The 17,620-nt window shown below is 52.1% G+C and overlaps 1 protein-coding gene across 2 annotated transcripts; it reads left to right on the forward strand.

Moving 5' to 3' along the window:
* The first annotated feature begins 226 nt into the window (after positions 1-226).
* Positions 227-14,467, forward strand: ift27 (intraflagellar transport 27 homolog (Chlamydomonas)). 2 transcript variants are annotated; one of them, XM_038783618.1, is made up of 7 exons: positions 227-379; positions 6,184-6,263; positions 9,256-9,315; positions 9,422-9,481; positions 11,130-11,247; positions 11,349-11,458; positions 14,066-14,467. In XM_038783618.1, the coding sequence occupies exons 1-7, from the start codon at positions 346-348 to the stop codon at positions 14,162-14,164; spliced, it is 561 nt and encodes a 186-aa protein (XP_038639546.1). In that variant the 5' UTR covers positions 227-345; the 3' UTR covers positions 14,165-14,467. The 2 variants fall into 2 exon arrangements, with proteins under 2 accessions (XP_038639546.1, XP_038639547.1); XM_038783619.1 differs by lacking the exon at positions 9,256-9,315.
* The last annotated feature ends 3,153 nt before the right edge of the window (positions 14,468-17,620 follow it).

A 17,620-nucleotide genomic window follows, 5' to 3' on the forward strand; every position in this document is an offset into this window, starting at 1 on the left:
AGTATTCACAGTGGAAAGTCTCATTGCAGCACCAATACAAATATATTCCTATTGCAGAATAACATCCTTGTGAATTGTCCCAGAACCAGCCCAGTGATTGACAGCCCTGCCCCGCACACAGAGGCGGGCACTTCCGGCGGAAGTCAAAGTCTGAGTGACGCAGACCGCACCCAATCAGATGACGGGACCCGGCAGATTGACAGCACGGTAGCCAATGGAGTGCGGGCCCGGCGTTGCTAGGCAGCCGTCACCAGGGAGCGGGTAATGGCGGCCTGCAGCCTGGCCTAGCCCGAGGCTGGGGTGCTGTTGATGTTGTGAACGGGGATCAGCCAGCGAGCCGGAGCCATGGTGAAGCTGCGAGCGAAATGTGTGCTGGCAGGTGAGGGGGGGGGGGCAGGACATGCATTTATGTGGCTCCCGCCACCTCCCTCAGTACTGACCCTCTGACAGTGCAGCACTCCCTCAGTACTGACCCTCTGACAGTGCGGCACTCCCTCAGTACTGACCCTCTGACAGTGCGGCACTCCCTCTGTACTGACCCTCTGACAGTGCAGCACTCCCTCAGTACTGACCCTCTGACAGTGCGGCTCTCCCTCAGTACTGACCCTCTGACAGTGCGGCACTCCCTCAGTACTGACCCTCTGACAGTGCAGCACTCCCTCAGTACTGACCCTCTGACAGTGCGGCACTCCCTCAGTACTGACCCTCTGACAGTGCAGCACTCCCTCAGTACTGACCCTCTGACAGTGCGGGCTCCCTCAGTACTGACCCTCTGACAGTGCGGCACTCCCTCAGTACTGACCCTCTGACAGTGCAGCACTCCCTCAGTACTGACCCTCTGACAGTGCAGCACTCCCTCAGTACTGACCCTCTGACAGTGCAGCACTCCCTCAGTACTGACCCTCTGACAGTGCAGCACTCCCTCAGTACTGACCCTCTGACAGTGCGGCACTCCCTCAGTACTGACCCTCTGACAGTGCAGCACTCCCTCAGTACTGACCCTCTGACAGTGCGGCACTCCCTCAGTACTGACCCTCTGACAGTGCAGCACTCCCTCAGTACTGACCCTCTGACAGTGCGGCACCTCCTCAGTACTGACCCTCTGACAGTGCAGCACTCCCTCAGTACTGACCCTCTGACAGTGCGGCACCTCCTCAGTACTGACCCTCTGACAGTGCAGCACTCCCTCAGTACTGACCCTCTGACAGTGCGGCACCTCCTCAGTACTGACCCTCTGACAGTGCAGCACTCCCTCAGTACTGACCCTCTGACAGTGCAGCGCTCCCTCAGTACTGACCCTCTGACAGTGCGGCTCTCCCTCAGTACTGACCCTCTGACAGTGCAGCACTCCCTCAGTACTGACCCTCTGACAGTGCAGCACTCCCTCAGTACTGACCCTCTGACAGTGCAGCACTCCCTCAGTACTGACCCTCTGACAGTGCGGCACTCCCTCAGTACTGACCCTCTGACAGTGCGGCACTCCCTCAGTACTGACCCTCTGACAGTGCGCCACTCCCTCAGTACTGACCCTCTGACAGTGCGGCACTCCCTCAGTACTGACCCTCTGACAGTGCGGCACTCCCTCAGTACTGACCCTCTGACAGTGCGCCACTCCCTCAGTACTGACCCTCTGACAGTGCGGCACTCCCTCAGTACTGACCCTCTGACAGTGCGGCACTCCCTCAGTACTGACCCTCTGACAGTGCGGCACTCCCTCAGTACTGACCCTCTGACAGTGCTGCACTCCCTCAGTACTGACCCTCTGACAGTGCGGCGCTCCCTCAGTACTGACCCTCTGACAGTGCAGCACTCCCTCAGTACTGACCCTCTGACAGTGCGGCTCTCCCTCAGTACTGACCCTCTGACAGTGCGGCACTCCCTCAGTACTGACCCTCTGACAGTGCGGCACTCCCTCAGTACTGACCCTCTGACAGTGCTGCACTCCCTCAGTACTGACCCTCTGACAGTGCGGCGCTCCCTCAGTACTGACCCTCTGACAGTGCAGCACTCCCTCAGTACTGACCCTCTGACAGTGCAGCACTCCCTCAGTACTGACCCTCTGACAGTGCAGCACTCCCTCAGTACTGACCCTCTGACAGTGCAGCACTCCCTCAGTACTGACCCTCTGACAGTGTGGCACTCCCTCAGTACTGACCCTCTGACAGTGCGGCACTCCCTCAGTACTGACCCTCTGACAGTGCGGCACTCCCTCAGTACTGACCCTCTGACAGTGCGGCACTCCCTCAGTACTGACCCTCTGACAGTGCGGCGCTCCCTCAGTACTGACCCTCTGACAGTGCGGCGCTCCCTCAGTACTGACCCTCTGACAGTGCGGCTCTCCCTCAGTACTGACCCTCTGACAGTGCGGCACTCCCTCAGTACTGACCATCTGACAGTGCGGCACTCCCTCAGTACTGACCCTCTGACAGTGCGGCACTCCCTCAGTACTGACCCTCTGACAATGCGGCGCTCCCTCAATGCTGACCCTCTGACAGTGCAGCACTCCCTCAGTACTGACCCTCTGACAGTGCAGCACTCCCTCAGTACTGACCCTCTGACAGTGCCGCACTCCCTCAGTACTGACACTCTGACAGTGCCGCACTCCCTCAGTACTGACACTCTGACAGTGCAGCACTCCCTCAGTACTGACCCTCTGACAGTGCGGCAGTCCCTCAGTACTGACCCTCTGACAGTGCGGCACTCCCTCAGTACTGACCCTCTGACAGTGCGGCACTCCCTCAGTACTGACCCTCTGACAGTGCCGCACTCCCTCAGTGCTGACCCTCTGACAGTGCGGCACTCCCTCAGTACTGACCCTCTGACAGTGCGGCAGTCCCTCAGTACTGACCCTCTGACAGTGCGGCACTCCCTCAGTACTGACCCTCTGACAGTGCGGCACTCCCTCAGTACTGACCCTCTGACAGTGCCGCACTCCCTCAGTACTGACACTCTGACAGTGCAGCACTCCCTCAGTACTGACCCTCTGACAGTGCGGCAGTCCCTCAGTACTGACCCTCTGACAGTGCGGCGCTCCCTCAGTACTGACCCTCTGACAGTGCGGCACTCCCTCAGTACTGACCCTCTGACAGTGCAGCACTCCCTCAGTACTGACCCTCTGACAGTGCAGCACTCCCTCAGTACTGACCCTCTGACAGTGCGGCGCTCCCTCAGTACTGACCCTCTGACAGTGCAGCACTCCCTCAGTGCTGACCCTCTGACAGTGCGGCACTCCCTCAGTACTGACCCTCGCACAGGGCGGCGCTCCCTCAGTACTGACCCTCGCACAGGGCGGCACTCCCTCAGTACTGACACCCTGACAGTGCGGCGCTCCCTCAGTACTGACCCTCGCACAGGGCGGCACTCCCTCAGTACTGACCCTCTGACAGTGCGGCACTCCCTCAGTACTGACCCTCTGACAGTGCGGCGCTCCCTCAGTACTGACCCTCTGACAGTGCAGCACTCCCTCAGTACTGACCCTCTGACAGTGCAGCACTCCCTCAGTACTGACCCTCTGACAGTGCAGCACTCCCTCAGTACTGACCCTCTGACAGTGCAGCACTCCCTCAGTACTGACCCTCTGACAGTGTGGCACTCCCTCAGTACTGACCCTCTGACAGTGCGGCACTCCCTCAGTACTGACCCTCTGACAGTGCGGCACTCCCTCAGTACTGACCCTCTGACAGTGCGGCACTCCCTCAGTACTGACCCTCTGACAGTGCGGCGCTCCCTCAGTACTGACCCTCTGACAGTGCGGCGCTCCCTCAGTACTGACCCTCTGACAGTGCGGCTCTCCCTCAGTACTGACCCTCTGACAGTGCGGCACTCCCTCAGTACTGACCATCTGACAGTGCGGCACTCCCTCAGTACTGACCCTCTGACAGTGCGGCACTCCCTCAGTACTGACCCTCTGACAATGCGGCGCTCCCTCAATGCTGACCCTCTGACAGTGCAGCACTCCCTCAGTACTGACCCTCTGACAGTGCAGCACTCCCTCAGTACTGACCCTCTGACAGTGCCGCACTCCCTCAGTACTGACACTCTGACAGTGCCGCACTCCCTCAGTACTGACACTCTGACAGTGCAGCACTCCCTCAGTACTGACCCTCTGACAGTGCGGCAGTCCCTCAGTACTGACCCTCTGACAGTGCGGCACTCCCTCAGTACTGACCCTCTGACAGTGCGGCACTCCCTCAGTACTGACCCTCTGACAGTGCCGCACTCCCTCAGTGCTGACCCTCTGACAGTGCGGCACTCCCTCAGTACTGACCCTCTGACAGTGCGGCAGTCCCTCAGTACTGACCCTCTGACAGTGCGGCACTCCCTCAGTACTGACCCTCTGACAGTGCGGCACTCCCTCAGTACTGACCCTCTGACAGTGCCGCACTCCCTCAGTACTGACACTCTGACAGTGCAGCACTCCCTCAGTACTGACCCTCTGACAGTGCGGCAGTCCCTCAGTACTGACCCTCTGACAGTGCGGCGCTCCCTCAGTACTGACCCTCTGACAGTGCGGCACTCCCTCAGTACTGACCCTCTGACAGTGCAGCACTCCCTCAGTACTGACCCTCTGACAGTGCAGCACTCCCTCAGTACTGACCCTCTGACAGTGCGGCGCTCCCTCAGTACTGACCCTCTGACAGTGCAGCACTCCCTCAGTGCTGACCCTCTGACAGTGCGGCACTCCCTCAGTACTGACCCTCGCACAGGGCGGCGCTCCCTCAGTACTGACCCTCGCACAGGGCGGCACTCCCTCAGTACTGACACCCTGACAGTGCGGCGCTCCCTCAGTACTGACCCTCGCACAGGGCGGCACTCCCTCAGTGCTGACCCTCTGACGGTGCTGCACTGAGAACTGTCAAAAGATTAATAAAAGCCTCCAACTCCATTCCCCTTCTTCCCTCAGCTGCCCTGACTCACATTATCTCAAATCTTCTGAGTTGACCTGCGTAGCCTGTGCTTAATTGGAAATCCAGATTTAGCTAATTGTATTTATGAAACAGTAAATAAAAGATGAGTAGGAGAAACTGTTTGTTATTTGATCCCCATACGCGTGTTTATGTGCTGACACCTGTTGACTTTAATCTTGTGTGCCTTATGGGTAAAATGGTGAAATTGCGGAGTAGTGCATGAAAGTTTTTTAAATCTTTGAGTGCCTTGCCTCTGTTTTCACTTCACGCAGTTTTGAAAGCCCGGAAGTTAGCAGTGTCTTGTATGTTGGATTACGCTGAATGGGCAGATTAGGTTCAACTTTCCAAGAACTCTGCTGAGGGCAATGCTTGCTCATCGGCCAGTGCCCCCTGGAACATTCCCTGCTTTTCCAACTGATGCTATGAAGGATGGCGACTCAGCCACATGTAGTAAGAGTGGCTGTTAGCACCTACCCCTGGGTCGAAACAGTGCCTGCAGCTTCAGGAAAGTGGGAAAGAAGAGCAGAAGTTATTTTGTTCAGTGCAGAAGAATTACAGTACGTAATGTTTCACAGCACTGAAACTTCTTGCCTCCTCCCTCTCTAATTAATAAATTTCACCAGATTGCTTACCTGCTCCAGGTCAGTGTGGGATATTTCAGACTTTTATGACTTAATCCCGGCCGACCATTTACTCAACAACGTTTTAAAAAAATGTTTCTTTGGAAGTGAAATTTCTGGCAAAGCTGGCAAATATTGCCAATCCTGTACTTTCCTTGAGGAAGCTGTGCTCAGTCTTAGACCTTTGGGTGATAGTTTGATTCAGCTGCGTCGCTTGGAAAGGCAGTTAAGAGTCGACCACATCAGAAAACCCAGACTGGGTAAAGACAGCAGCTTCCTTCCCTAAAAGGCCACTCGTGCATCGTCTGAATTCTTGCCACCTAAAATAAAAACAGGCAATGGTGGAAGTGCTCAGCAGGTTAGGCAGCATCTGTGGAGCAAAGAGCAGAGCTCCCATTTCAGGTCGACGACTTTCATCAGAATTGGCCCTTCTGACCGCTGATGCAAAGTTTGTATTTTTAAAGCTAACTTCAAATTCTCAGACATGGTGAGATTTGCACTCTCGTTCATACCGGATTGTTAGAAGAAACCCTCTGGGGTATCAGTCCAGGCACATTACCAATACACCAGCGGGCACACCCAGCTGGATGTGTGCTTTGTCTCTGGTTCCTGACCCTCCTCTCACAACCTTCCTGTTTGACTCCCTTCTTTTCTAGGCGACTCTACTGTTGGGAAGAGTGCGTTAGTGCATGGGTTTCGCAGCGAAAGTGCTCACTTTCTGAAAAATTATACCCTGGTAAGTCCATTGAGCCAAGATTCGGCCATGAAAGGAGGCCGTGGAAAGGTTTATGAGATATTGCAGAGGTACAGAAAGCAGTAAATGGTAAATCAAAAGTAAATTGGCAATGAATGCCAGCCTTGCCAATGATGACAACCGTCTGAAAAATGAATTAAAAAGAAATTGGTACTCTACTACAAAAACTTGCATTTCTAAAATGTCCCCAGGACACTTGACAGCAGAATTTGACACATAATAGGGCAGCAAGTTGGCACAGTGGGTTAGCCCTGTTGCCTCATGGCGCTGAGGTCCCAGGATCGATCCCAGCTCTGGGTCACTGTCAGTGTGGAGTTTGCACATTCTCCCCATGTTTGTGTGGATATCGCCCCCTCAACCCAAAGGTGTGCAGGCTAGGTGGATTGGCCACGCTAAATTGCCCCTTAATTGGAAACAAATGAATTGGGCACTCTAAATTTATTTTAAAAAAGAATTGACACATAACTACATACGGTGATGTAGCATATCTGAACAAAAACCTGGTCAAAGATGTAGCTTTTAAGGAACATCTTAAAGGAGGAATGTGACGTGGGAGACCTAGAGAGAGCAGACAAGGAAGACTTGTTTCACCCAGCGCTGAGGTCAATTATTAGGGGGCACAGATTTAAGGTGATTGGAGAGGATATTAGGAAAAACCTTTTCACCTAGGTGTCTGGAATTCGCTGCCTGGATCGGTGGTTGAGGCAGAAACCTTCAACTCATTTAAAAGGTACCGGGATCTGCGCCTGAAGTCCCGGAACCAGCAAGGCTACGGACCGGGTGCTGGGAGGTGGGATGAGAATGGCCAGCTAGTTATATTTTCAGACGTTGCACATGATGCCTCTGTGCTGTAACTTTTTTATGGCACTATGTGGAGAGGCTTAGGCAGAGCTAGGCTCCAGGAAGCTGTGGTGTGGTCTGCAATGATGGACCGATTAAAATTGGGGATGTGCGAAGACAAGAATTGGAGGAGTGAGGTGACCTTGGAAGCTGAAGGAGGTTACAAAAATTAGGGAAAGGCGCAGGCACGGTGGAACTTGAAAGCAAGGACGGGAAGTTCAAGATTGAGTCATTACAGGATCGGGAGCCAGTGTAGGTCAGGAAGCACAGGAGGTGACGGATGAATAGAACATGGCGTATGTTTCACCTGGAATGATCGGAGAGGGAGTGGGCTTGAGGTGGGGTAGTGGGGGGGGGGGGGGGGAGAGAGAGAGAGGTGGGGTAGTAGTGGGGGGGCGGGGAGAGGTGGGGTAGTAGTGGGGGGGGCGGGGGAGAGGTGGGGTAGTAGTGGGGGGGTGGAGAGGTGGGGTAGTGGGGGGGGAGAGATGGGGTAGTGGGGGGGAGAAGTGGGGTAGTGGGGGGGAGAGATGGGGTAGTGGGGGGGAGAGATGGGGTAGTGGGGGGGGAGAGGTGGGGTAGTGGGGGGGAGAGGTGGGTAATGGGGGAGGGGAGAGGTGGGGTAGTGGGGGGGAGAGGTGGGTAATGGGGGAGGGGAGAGGTGGGGTAGTAGTGGGGGGGTAGAGGTGGGGTAGTGGGGGGGAAGAGGTGGGGTAGTGGGGGGGGGAGAGGTGGGTAGTGGGGGGGAGAGGTGGGGTAGTAGTGGGGGGGGGAGAGGTGGGGTAGTAGTGGGGGGTTGCGAAATCCTGGTGCCATTCAGGATATTGGCACAGTCCTCCGAGAGGAATGATCTAGAATAAAGGTGGCTCGTCTTCATTTGCGTCAGTCCGGTGATCCGAACTGCCAAGTTTTCTTTGCTGGGCAGCACGGTGGCACAGCGCAGTACTTAGCACTACTGCCTCACAGCTCCAGGGTCCCGGGTTCGATTCCGACCGCAGGTCACTGTCTGTGTGGAGTTTGCATGTCCTCCCCGTGTGTGCGTGGGTTTCCTCCGGGTGCTCCGGTTTCTTCCCACAGTCCAAAGATGAGCGGGTTAGGTTGCTTGGCCATGCTAAATTGCCCCAAAGTGTCCAAAAGGTTATGTGGGTTACTGGCTTATGGGATAGGGTGGAGGTGTGGATTAAGTAGGGTCGGTGCAGACTCGGTGGGCCAAATGGCCTCCTTCTGCACTGTAAATTCTATGATCTATTGTCAGTCCCATCCAGGACACACAGTGGCCAGCCAAAGGGGAAAATGGTGACACCTCCTGTGCGATGATGTGCTCCCACCGCGATGACCAACTTGGCAACAAACGCCAACCCACGTCATTTGGCAGCTTCAAGTGCAGCACTTGTGGAAGAACCACCTCCCTCGGATCGGCCTTCACAGCCATCAGCAAAGGTGGACCAAATGAAGACCTTCCCCCACCTCTAAAAGGATTGTTTACTGTGTGTTACTTAGTTAGAAGTATGCATAAGACCCACATTTTACTTAAACATTAGTGGCAAGCTATTTAGGAATGAAATTAGGAAGCACTTTTTCACATAAAGGGTAGTGAGAATCTGGAACTATTTCCCTCCCCAAAAGACTGTGATTCCTGGAGCTTTTGAGACCGAGTTGGATAGATTTCCATTTATGAAGAGCATTGAGGGATGTGGAGCAAAGGTGATTAAATGGAGTTGTAGAGATCAGTCAAGGTCTAATTGAATGACGTGGCAGGCTCAAGGGGCTGAATCCCTTCATCAACTTACCCAGCGGAGATTTTGTGTGATAGCTGCTCTGCTATTGATTCCTGTTCAACTGTCTGAACAAGACAAGGGCCGACTGAATGTGAATTCTGCTCATTACTGTCCACAGAGGAGATGGAGTGTTCTGTGCGCAGTCAGGGGGCAAATGTCGCACAACAGCTGCAGGACGGCTGCACTGATGTTTCTAGATTTCATTGTGTTCGATGCCCCAATCTTGAAATTCCACTTTTTTGGGGAGATTGGTCAGGTTTAAATCTTACAAGCAGCCGTCTTTGTTATAGAAGTCTATTTAGCCAGGTTACAGAGAGTGTGGGTCTGAGAATGGTGTACTATCTCTCCTTTTCCTCTAGACGACTGGAGTGGAAGTCTTTGTTAATCCGGTCCCCATCCCAGACACGCCTGACAGCGTGGTGAGTGTTTAAGAAGTACATCACATTATTCCGTGTGTGAATTCCAAGAGGCTTTCCGTGAGCGGATGTCAATTTATTATGTTCCCTCTTCCCTCCCTGTCTCCAGGAACTCTTCATATTTGATTCTTCAGGAAAAGAAATCTTCTATGACATGGTGGAAAGCCAGGTACCGAGATCAATTAGTCGATTTGTTTCCTTCAGAGGTTTAGGCCCTGTCATTCATTCCTTGAATTAGGTACATAGCAACAGGAGTAGGCCCTTCGGCCCACCACACTTGCTCTACCACTTAGTATTGAGGGAGTGCTACACTGTCGGAGGGTCAGTACTGAGAGAGTGCCTCACTGTCAGAGGGTCAGTACTGAGGGAGTGCTACACTGTCGGAGGGTCAGTACTGAGAGAGTGCCTCACTGTCAGAGGGTCAGTACTGAGGGAGTGCTGCACTGTCAGAGGGTCAGTACTGAGGGAGTGCCGCACTGTCAGAGGGTCAGTACTGAGGGAGTGCTACACTGTCGGAGGGTCAGTACTGAGAGAGTGCCTCACTGTCAGAGGGTCAGTACTGAGGGAGTGCTGCACTGTCATAGGGTCAGTACTGAGGGAGTGCCGCACTGTCATGGGGTCAGTACTGAGAGAGTGCGGCACTGTCATAAGGTCAGTACTGAGGGAGTGCTGCACTGTCAGAGGGTCAGTACTGAGGGAGTGCTGCACTGTCAGAGGGTCAGTACTGAGGGAGTTCTGCACTGTCAGAGGGTCAATACTAACAGTGGAACATGTGCAGACCATTCAGCCCATCAAGCCTACTCCATTATTCAATGCGATCATGGCTGATCATCCACTTCAATGCCTTTTTCCCACATTATGCCCCCATATATGTCATTGGTTTTTAGAAATCTGTCAATCTCTGCTTTGATCACACCCAGCGACACCTTTCACAACGTTCTGGGGTAGAGAATCATAAAGATTCACAATCCTCTGAGTAAAGAAACCTCTCCTCATCTCAGTCCTAAGAGGCTTCCCCTTTATTTTGAAATTGTATCCCCTGGTTCTAGACGCTGCAATCAAGAAAACAATCTTACCTGCATCTACTCTGTCTATTCTTTTAAGACTCCCTCTATGGCATTAATATCCTTTTTAAACAAAGGGGACCAAAACTGCACACCATACTCCAGGAATTATTTGGTACTTTAACCCTGAACCCCCAGCAGGACATTCCCAGTCTCTGTGGCAAAAAGGGCCTCTAACATCACGACTCTGAAACTGAGGGCAAGGCTGTGTGAACCACAGATTCCCTACAGTGCAGAAAGAGGCCATTCAGCCCATCAAGTCTGTACCAGCCCTTGAAAAGAGCACACTACCTAGGCCACACCTCCACCCTATCCCCGTAACCCCACCTAACGTTTTGGAGACTAAGGGACAATTTTAGCATGGCCAATCTACCTAACCTGCACATCATTGGGCTGTGGGAGGAACCTGGAGCACCTGGAAGAAACCCACGCAGACATGGGGAGGAAGTGAAAACTGCACAGACAGTAGTCACCCGAGGCTGGAATTGGACCCGGGTCCCTGGCGCTGTGAGGCAGCAGAGCTAACCTCTGTCTCACCCCAAAAAACATTGTCTTTATTGTGAAATTGGAACTTGTCGTTAGCCTCTCTGACTTGAATATTGTGTTTGAAATGGAGACTGAGCCTTTAAGACTAATCTCAGCTGACCAAAGCCTCCCTTCGTGAAGCCCTGGAGCCTAAAATGGGGGGGGGAGGGGGAAATGTGTGCGTTCTCTTGTCTTTCTTTGAACTTTGCATCTCCTTTATTCAAACAGTGGGAGCATACGGCCACCATTTGCCTTGTGTATGACATCACCAATGAGGCAACATTCAACAGCTGTGCAAAGTGGCTGGAAAGGGCCCGAACGCAGGCTCCCAGCAGTCAGCTGGCAGGTCAGTGCTTCCTAGCTTCTGGGAATGTTGTGGTTTAATGTAGGAAAGTTGCACAATAGCTTTGGTGCTTCAACCAGTCACTTCCTTTGATTTGTTTGCAGGAGTTCTTGTTGGCAATAAGACAGATTTAGCCTGTAGGCGTGCGGTGGAGTACACCCAGGCACAGGAGTGGGCAGCGAGCCAGGGCCTGGAGTACTTTGAGACATCCGCGGTAAGTGAAGGGGATAATCCCGACTTTCTCGCCCCCTTGTTCCCATTGCACCGACTTGCCAGTCTGAGAAACATCTGGTACCTCAGAGTCAGTCTGGAAGTGAGACTCAAGGATTTTTAGCAAGATCATGGAGTGCCCTTCAAAACCTTCGGACGGACTCCCCAAAGAGCTTTCTAGCCAATGAAATACTTTTTGACGTGTAGCCACTGTTGTAATGTGGGAACCGAGTTACCATTAGCACAGCAAGCTCCCACAAAAAGTTGCTGTGGTAATGGCATTGGTCAAGAAATAAATATCCGGGGCGGCACGGCGGTGCAGTGGTTAGCACTGCTGCCTCACGGCGCTCAGGTCCCAGGTTCGATCCCAGCCCTGGGTCACTGTCTATGTGGAGTTTGCGCATTCTCCCTGTGTCTGTGTGGGTCTCACTCCCACATCCCAAAAATGTGCAGGGTAGGTGGATTGGCCACGCTAAATTGCCCCTTAATTGGATAAAAAAAAATTTATTAGAAAAAAAACCAAAATAAATATTGTTTTTTTGCCCCCCGTAACCCAATAACCCCTCCTAACCTTTTTTGGAAACTAAGGGCAATTTTATCATGGCCAGTCCACCTCACCTGCACATCTTTGGACTGTGGGAAGAAACCGGAGCATCCGGAGGAAACCCACGCAGACACGGGGAGAACGTGCAGACTCCGCACAGACAGTGACCCGAGCCGGGAATCAAACCTGGGTTCCTGGAGCTGTGAAGCAACTGTGCTAACCACTATGCTACTGTGCTGTCCCTCGAAATAAATATTGGACAGATCATTAGGAAATACTTCCTGACTTTCTTTGAAATAGTGCTGGGAGACCCTTTTTTAAAAATACATTTCAGAGTACCCAATTTCTTTTTTCCCCCAATTAAGGGGCAATTTAGCGTGGCCGATCCACCTACCCTGCACATCTTTTTAGGTTGTGGGGCTGAGACCTACGCAGACAAGGGACAAATGTACAAACTCCACAGGGACAGTGACCCGGGGCCGGGATCGAACCCTCAGCGCCATGAAGCAGCAGGGCTAACCACCGCGCCACCATGCTGCCTATTTATCATGTTAATAACACAAAACAAGCAACGTCACTTATAAAACACCCCCCCCCCCCCACCACCGCACACAACTACAATCTTCCCTTCCCCACTAACAGCTGATGTTAACTGATTCATTGAAGTCTGAGATATTGGCCACCTCCTCGGGTAGAACTGTTCCACCAATTCCCTTCGCAATGTATTTGAACTTCTCCAGGTAGAAAAACTCCATAAGGTCAGCCAACAAGGCCGAGGCACAAGGCTGAGTGGAAGCTCTCCACCCCAGCAGAACTCACCTCTGGGCTATCAGCGAGGCATAGGCAAGAGCATCTTTCTTCACCCCGGTCTGCAGCCCCTGGCGAGTCCGACACCCCAAAAATGGCCACCAATGGACAGGTCAATGTTAAGAACCGCTGACATTGTGTTAAAGAAGGAGACCTAAAAGCTCACCATCCTTGGACATGACCAGAACATGTGGATGTGGTTAACGGGCCCACGATAACACGTCTCACACCTGTCTTCCACATCAGTAAAAAAACTACTGATCCTAGTTTTAGTCAGGTGGGCCTTGTGTACCACCTTGAGCTGAATCATGCTGAGCTGTGGCGCAAGAGGAGGTGGCATTCACTCTACAGAGGGCCTCATTGCACATGTCCTCATCTAGAATGGGTGCTGGGAGACCTTTTAACGCCCATCTCACAGATCCTCGGTTTAATGTCTCATCCAAAGATGCTTCGTCTGAAACTACAGCCACTCTTGGTTGGTACTGCCCTTCGGACAATGTGATGCGCCTTCAGTGCTGACCCTCTGACAGCCGATGTTCTCTTGGTATTAACCCTCTGACTGTGTGGTACTCCCTCGGTACTGAACGAGGACCGCCAGTCTAGACTTTGTGCCCAAGTCCTTTGAAGTGGAATTTGAACTCGAATCCTTCTGACTCGGGTGCGAGTGCTACCCACTTAGGCACAGCTGTGTCGGAGCTATGATAGGAAAGAAATACCAACTGCCGAGGTTAAGAGCCCTTCTGATTTGCTAAGTGCCCTGAACCATTAGACCAGGAGGGCTCCCGGTTCTAGCTGCAGTCTGTTCTAAAGTGGCAGCTCTCAGGGTGACAGGGGCTGGCACTGAAACCAGTCTCCGTGTATAAAACAAGTGAACAGCTTTCCACTGACCCAAATACCTCCTGTTATTCCCCACCCAACCTGTTGTCACGCTGATTGAGATCTGTGGAACATGGCTGCACTTGTGTGTAACCAATACTGAGACTCTTTTTGAATGAGCTGGAGGCAAAGCATAGAACAGCGTGATGTAAAACCCAAATGTAAAACGAGAAGTAAAAACCAGAGACTTGTGTACAATGTAGAGCATTGGCCTGACTGGATTAAGATGAGGCAAGGATTATAGTGAATGGTGTACAGTGTACCATTCGTGAGGCTGAAGGTGATTGGGCTGTGGACGATTGATTGGGCTGTGGGCAATTGATTGGGCTGCTTGTTGCACTTTGACCTTGGCTACCTCATCTTTCACTCTGTGTTATTTTGCAGAAAGAGATGGAGAACTGCGATGCTCCGTTTCACAGTCTGGCCCGAGCGTTTCACCACATGTATGAGGAGAAGTTAGAACACATCCGATCCATTGTGTGACCATGCCCCCTTACAGGCAAGAGCACGTGACCCCCTGTCTCAGCCCGGCTGAGTATATGCATTCTAACCAAAATCACACCCCACGTGAACTGCAAGAAGGCACCTCTGGCACATGCATTCTGCCGAAGGCAAGCGTGTAACATTCTGATCTACCTTACCCTGGCCTGAACTGGGAAGCACTCCGTGGGTGTGCTCTCTCTCTCTGTCTCTCTCTCTCTGTCTCTCTCTCTCTCTCTCTCTCTCTTTCTCTCTCTCTCTCTGTCTCTCTCTCTCTGTCTCTCTCTCTCTGTCTCTCTCTCTGTCTCTCTCTCTCTGTCTCTCTCTCTCTGTCTCTGTCTCACTCTCTGTCTCACTCACTTTTTTTCTCTCTTTCTCCTCTCTTTTCTCTTTTTTTCCTTTTTATCTCCTTTTTTCTCTCTTTCTCTTTTCCCTTTTTTCTATTTTTTTCTCTCTCCTTTTTCTATTTTTTTCTCTCTCCTTTTCTCTCTTTCTCTCTCTCTCTCTCTCTCTCTCTTGCACTCTCTCACTGTGTGTCACTCTCTATCTGTTACTGTGTGTCACTGTATCTCTATTCCTGATCACTGCACAGTGATGCGGGGTTAGAGAGAGGTGTAATCAGTCAGGGTTCCTGCTCTCTTTGTTGTCTCTGACTCTTCATGTCTTCCTGTCTGTCTCTTTCTTTGTCTCTATAATATTAGTCAAACAGAAGATACAGCGGAAAATGGAGCCGCATGATGTGCCTGCAGCATCAGACATAAGGTGCTGCATTTTAAGCAGCTTTAAGTCCAGTACAAGCTTCAACCTTCAGTTTAGGTGGGGACCGTTGACAGGCAACAGGTTCTGATTTTTAAGGTTCTTTGATTCTCGGGGTGGAGGGAGGAGCCCTCTTACCGTCAGTTGTTGCTGTGTTATTATTTTGAAAGCTCCTGGCCCAGTTCTGTGGAGTAACTTTACTTTTGCAAAGTGGTTTATTAAAAAAGAAAACCTGCTTTCTCCACGTTTGCTTGGCTGTGATGAATTTTTTAAACAACACAATTTTATTTTCGGAATGTTCTAAAAATGTGTGAACTTGCGTTTCTACAGCAACCACAGGATCTCCTGGTGCACTTTACAGCCAATATGGGCGGCACAGTAGCGCAGTGGTTAGCACTGCTGGTTCACAGCGCCAGGGACCCGGGTTCGATTCTCTGCTTGGGTCACTGTCTGTGCGGGGTGTGCATGTTCTCCCCGTGTCTGCAAGGGCTTCCTCCGGGTGCTCCGGTTTCCTCCCGAATGACCTGCTTGTTAGGTGAATTGGACATTCTGAATTCTCGTGTGTACCCGAACACTGCGTGCCAAAGAACACTGCGTGCCAAAGAACACTGCGTGCCAAAGAACACTGCATGCCAAAGAAAGCGGTGCGTTCCCCAACCGGAAACGACGGCTCAATCGCGAGATTGACTCCCTACGGAAGGACCGGTCTGAGGCGTTCAAGTCAGGCGACCCTAACAAGAAATCCAGGTACGACCTCCGCAAAGCCATCCGAGATGCCAAGAGAGAAAATCAAAGCTAGAGTCACAGACTAGCGTTGCAGACTCTCGGCGGTTGTGGCAAGGCCTAAACAACTTAATGGGCTACAAAGCGAAGCCGAGCAGTATCTCCAGCAGCAGCGGACCCCTCCATGATGAAATCAATGCATTTAGAATTTAGAACAGTACAGCACAGAACAGGCCCTTCGGCCCTCAATGTTGTGCCGAGCCATGATCACCCTACTCAAACTCACGTATCCACCCTATACCCATAACCCAACAACTCCCCCTTAACCTTACTTTTTAGGACACTACGGGCAATTTATCATGGCCAATCCACCTAACCTGCACATCTTTGGACTGTGGGAGGAAACCGGAGCACCCGGAGGAAACCCACGCACACACGGGGAAGACGTGCAGACTCCGCACAAACAGTGACCCAGCCGGGAACCGAACCTGGGACCCTGGAGCTGTGAAGCATTGATGCTAACCACTATGCTACCGTGCTGCCCATTCTATGCTCAGTTCGAGGGCATCTTCATCCGATCCCTGTGTCTATGTATTTACATCGGGTGAAGCCTACAGAAGTGTTGTACTACTCAGTAGAGAAGATGTGTGGTGAGATCAGATCAGTCCATAAGAGGGTCATTCAGGAGTCTGGTAACAGTGGGGAAGAAGCTGTTTTTGTACCTGTTAGTGCGTGTTCATCCCCTGCCTGATGGAAGAAGTTGGAAGAATGAATAACCCGAGCGGGAAGGGTCTTTGATTCTGCTTCCCAGCTTTCCCAAGGCAGCGGGAGGTGTAGACAGAGTCCATGGATGGGAGGTGGGTTCGCATGATCCTGTTCCTGATCATTGTCCAGTGATCCCTGGGTTAGAGAGAAATCTGAAATCAGTCGAGGTTCCCGCTCCTGATCACTGCACAGGGACACCTGGGTTAGAGAGAGGGACTCAGCCGGGACACCCTGTTCCTGATCACTGAATACTGATTGTTGCAGCCCACGTATGGATAACAGGATGAGGTTTGGCTGTGATGTCCATCAGAAATGAATAACTCACTGGGTGGCACGGTGGTGCAGTGGTTGGCACTGCTATCTCACGGCGCCGAGGTCCCAGGTTTGATCCCGGCACTGGGTCACTGCCCGTGTGGAGTTTACACGTTCTCCCCGTGTTTGTGTGGGTCTCACAACCCAAGGATGTGCAGGGTAGGTGGACTGGCCACACTAAATTGCCCCTTAATTGGAAAAAAATCAATCATTTTTTCTTTTAAATGTAAAATTTTTTTTAGAGTACCCAGTTCATGTTTTTCAATTCTGGGGCAATTTAGCGTGGCCAATCCACCTATCCTGCACATTTTTGGGTTGTGGGGACGAAACCCACGCAAACACTGGGAGAATGTGCAAACTCCACACGGACAGTGACCCAGAGCCGGGATCGAACCTGGGACATCAGCGACGTGAGGCTGCTGGGCTAACCCACTGCACCACCGTGCTGCCCTGGAAAAAATCAATCATAATCTTTACTGTCACAAGTAGGCTTACATTAACACTGCAATGAAGTGACTGTGAAATCCCCTAGTCGCCACATTCCGGCCCTGTTCGGGTACACGGAGGGAGAATTCAGCATGTCTTTTGGGACTTGTGGGAGGAAACCGGAGCACCGGAGGAAACCCACGCAGACACGGAGAACGTGCAGACTCCACACAGACAGTGACCCAAGCCAGGAATCAAACCTGGGACCCTACTCTAAATTAAAAAGGAAGAAATGAATAACTCACTGAACTATCTCCCGCAGTGAATGGCAAATCAAGTTACGTGTCGGAAGGTAATGAGCAATCATTTTGCAAAAAGCTGCACTCGTGAGACTGGATCAAACTGGAAGGTATCGTGCAGGCTGCAGAAGTTATATCCTGTAAGATACCTTACCTGGACGACTGCAACAAAAAAAAC

This window comes from Scyliorhinus canicula, chromosome 23 (genome assembly GCF_902713615.1).
Source record: "Scyliorhinus canicula chromosome 23, sScyCan1.1, whole genome shotgun sequence".
Classification (NCBI taxonomy): Eukaryota; Metazoa; Chordata; class Chondrichthyes; order Carcharhiniformes; family Scyliorhinidae; genus Scyliorhinus; species Scyliorhinus canicula.

Coding starts and splice junctions, on each gene's coding strand:
- ift27 (XM_038783618.1), top strand. CDS start 346: ATGGTGAAGCTGCGAGCGAAATGTGTGCTGGCAG. Junction 380..6,183: donor AGCGAAATGTGTGCTGGCAG/GTGAGGGGGGGG, acceptor CTTCTTTTCTAG/GCGACTCTACTGTTGGGAAG. Junction 11,459..14,065: donor AGTACTTTGAGACATCCGCG/GTAAGTGAAGGG, acceptor GTTATTTTGCAG/AAAGAGATGGAGAACTGCGA.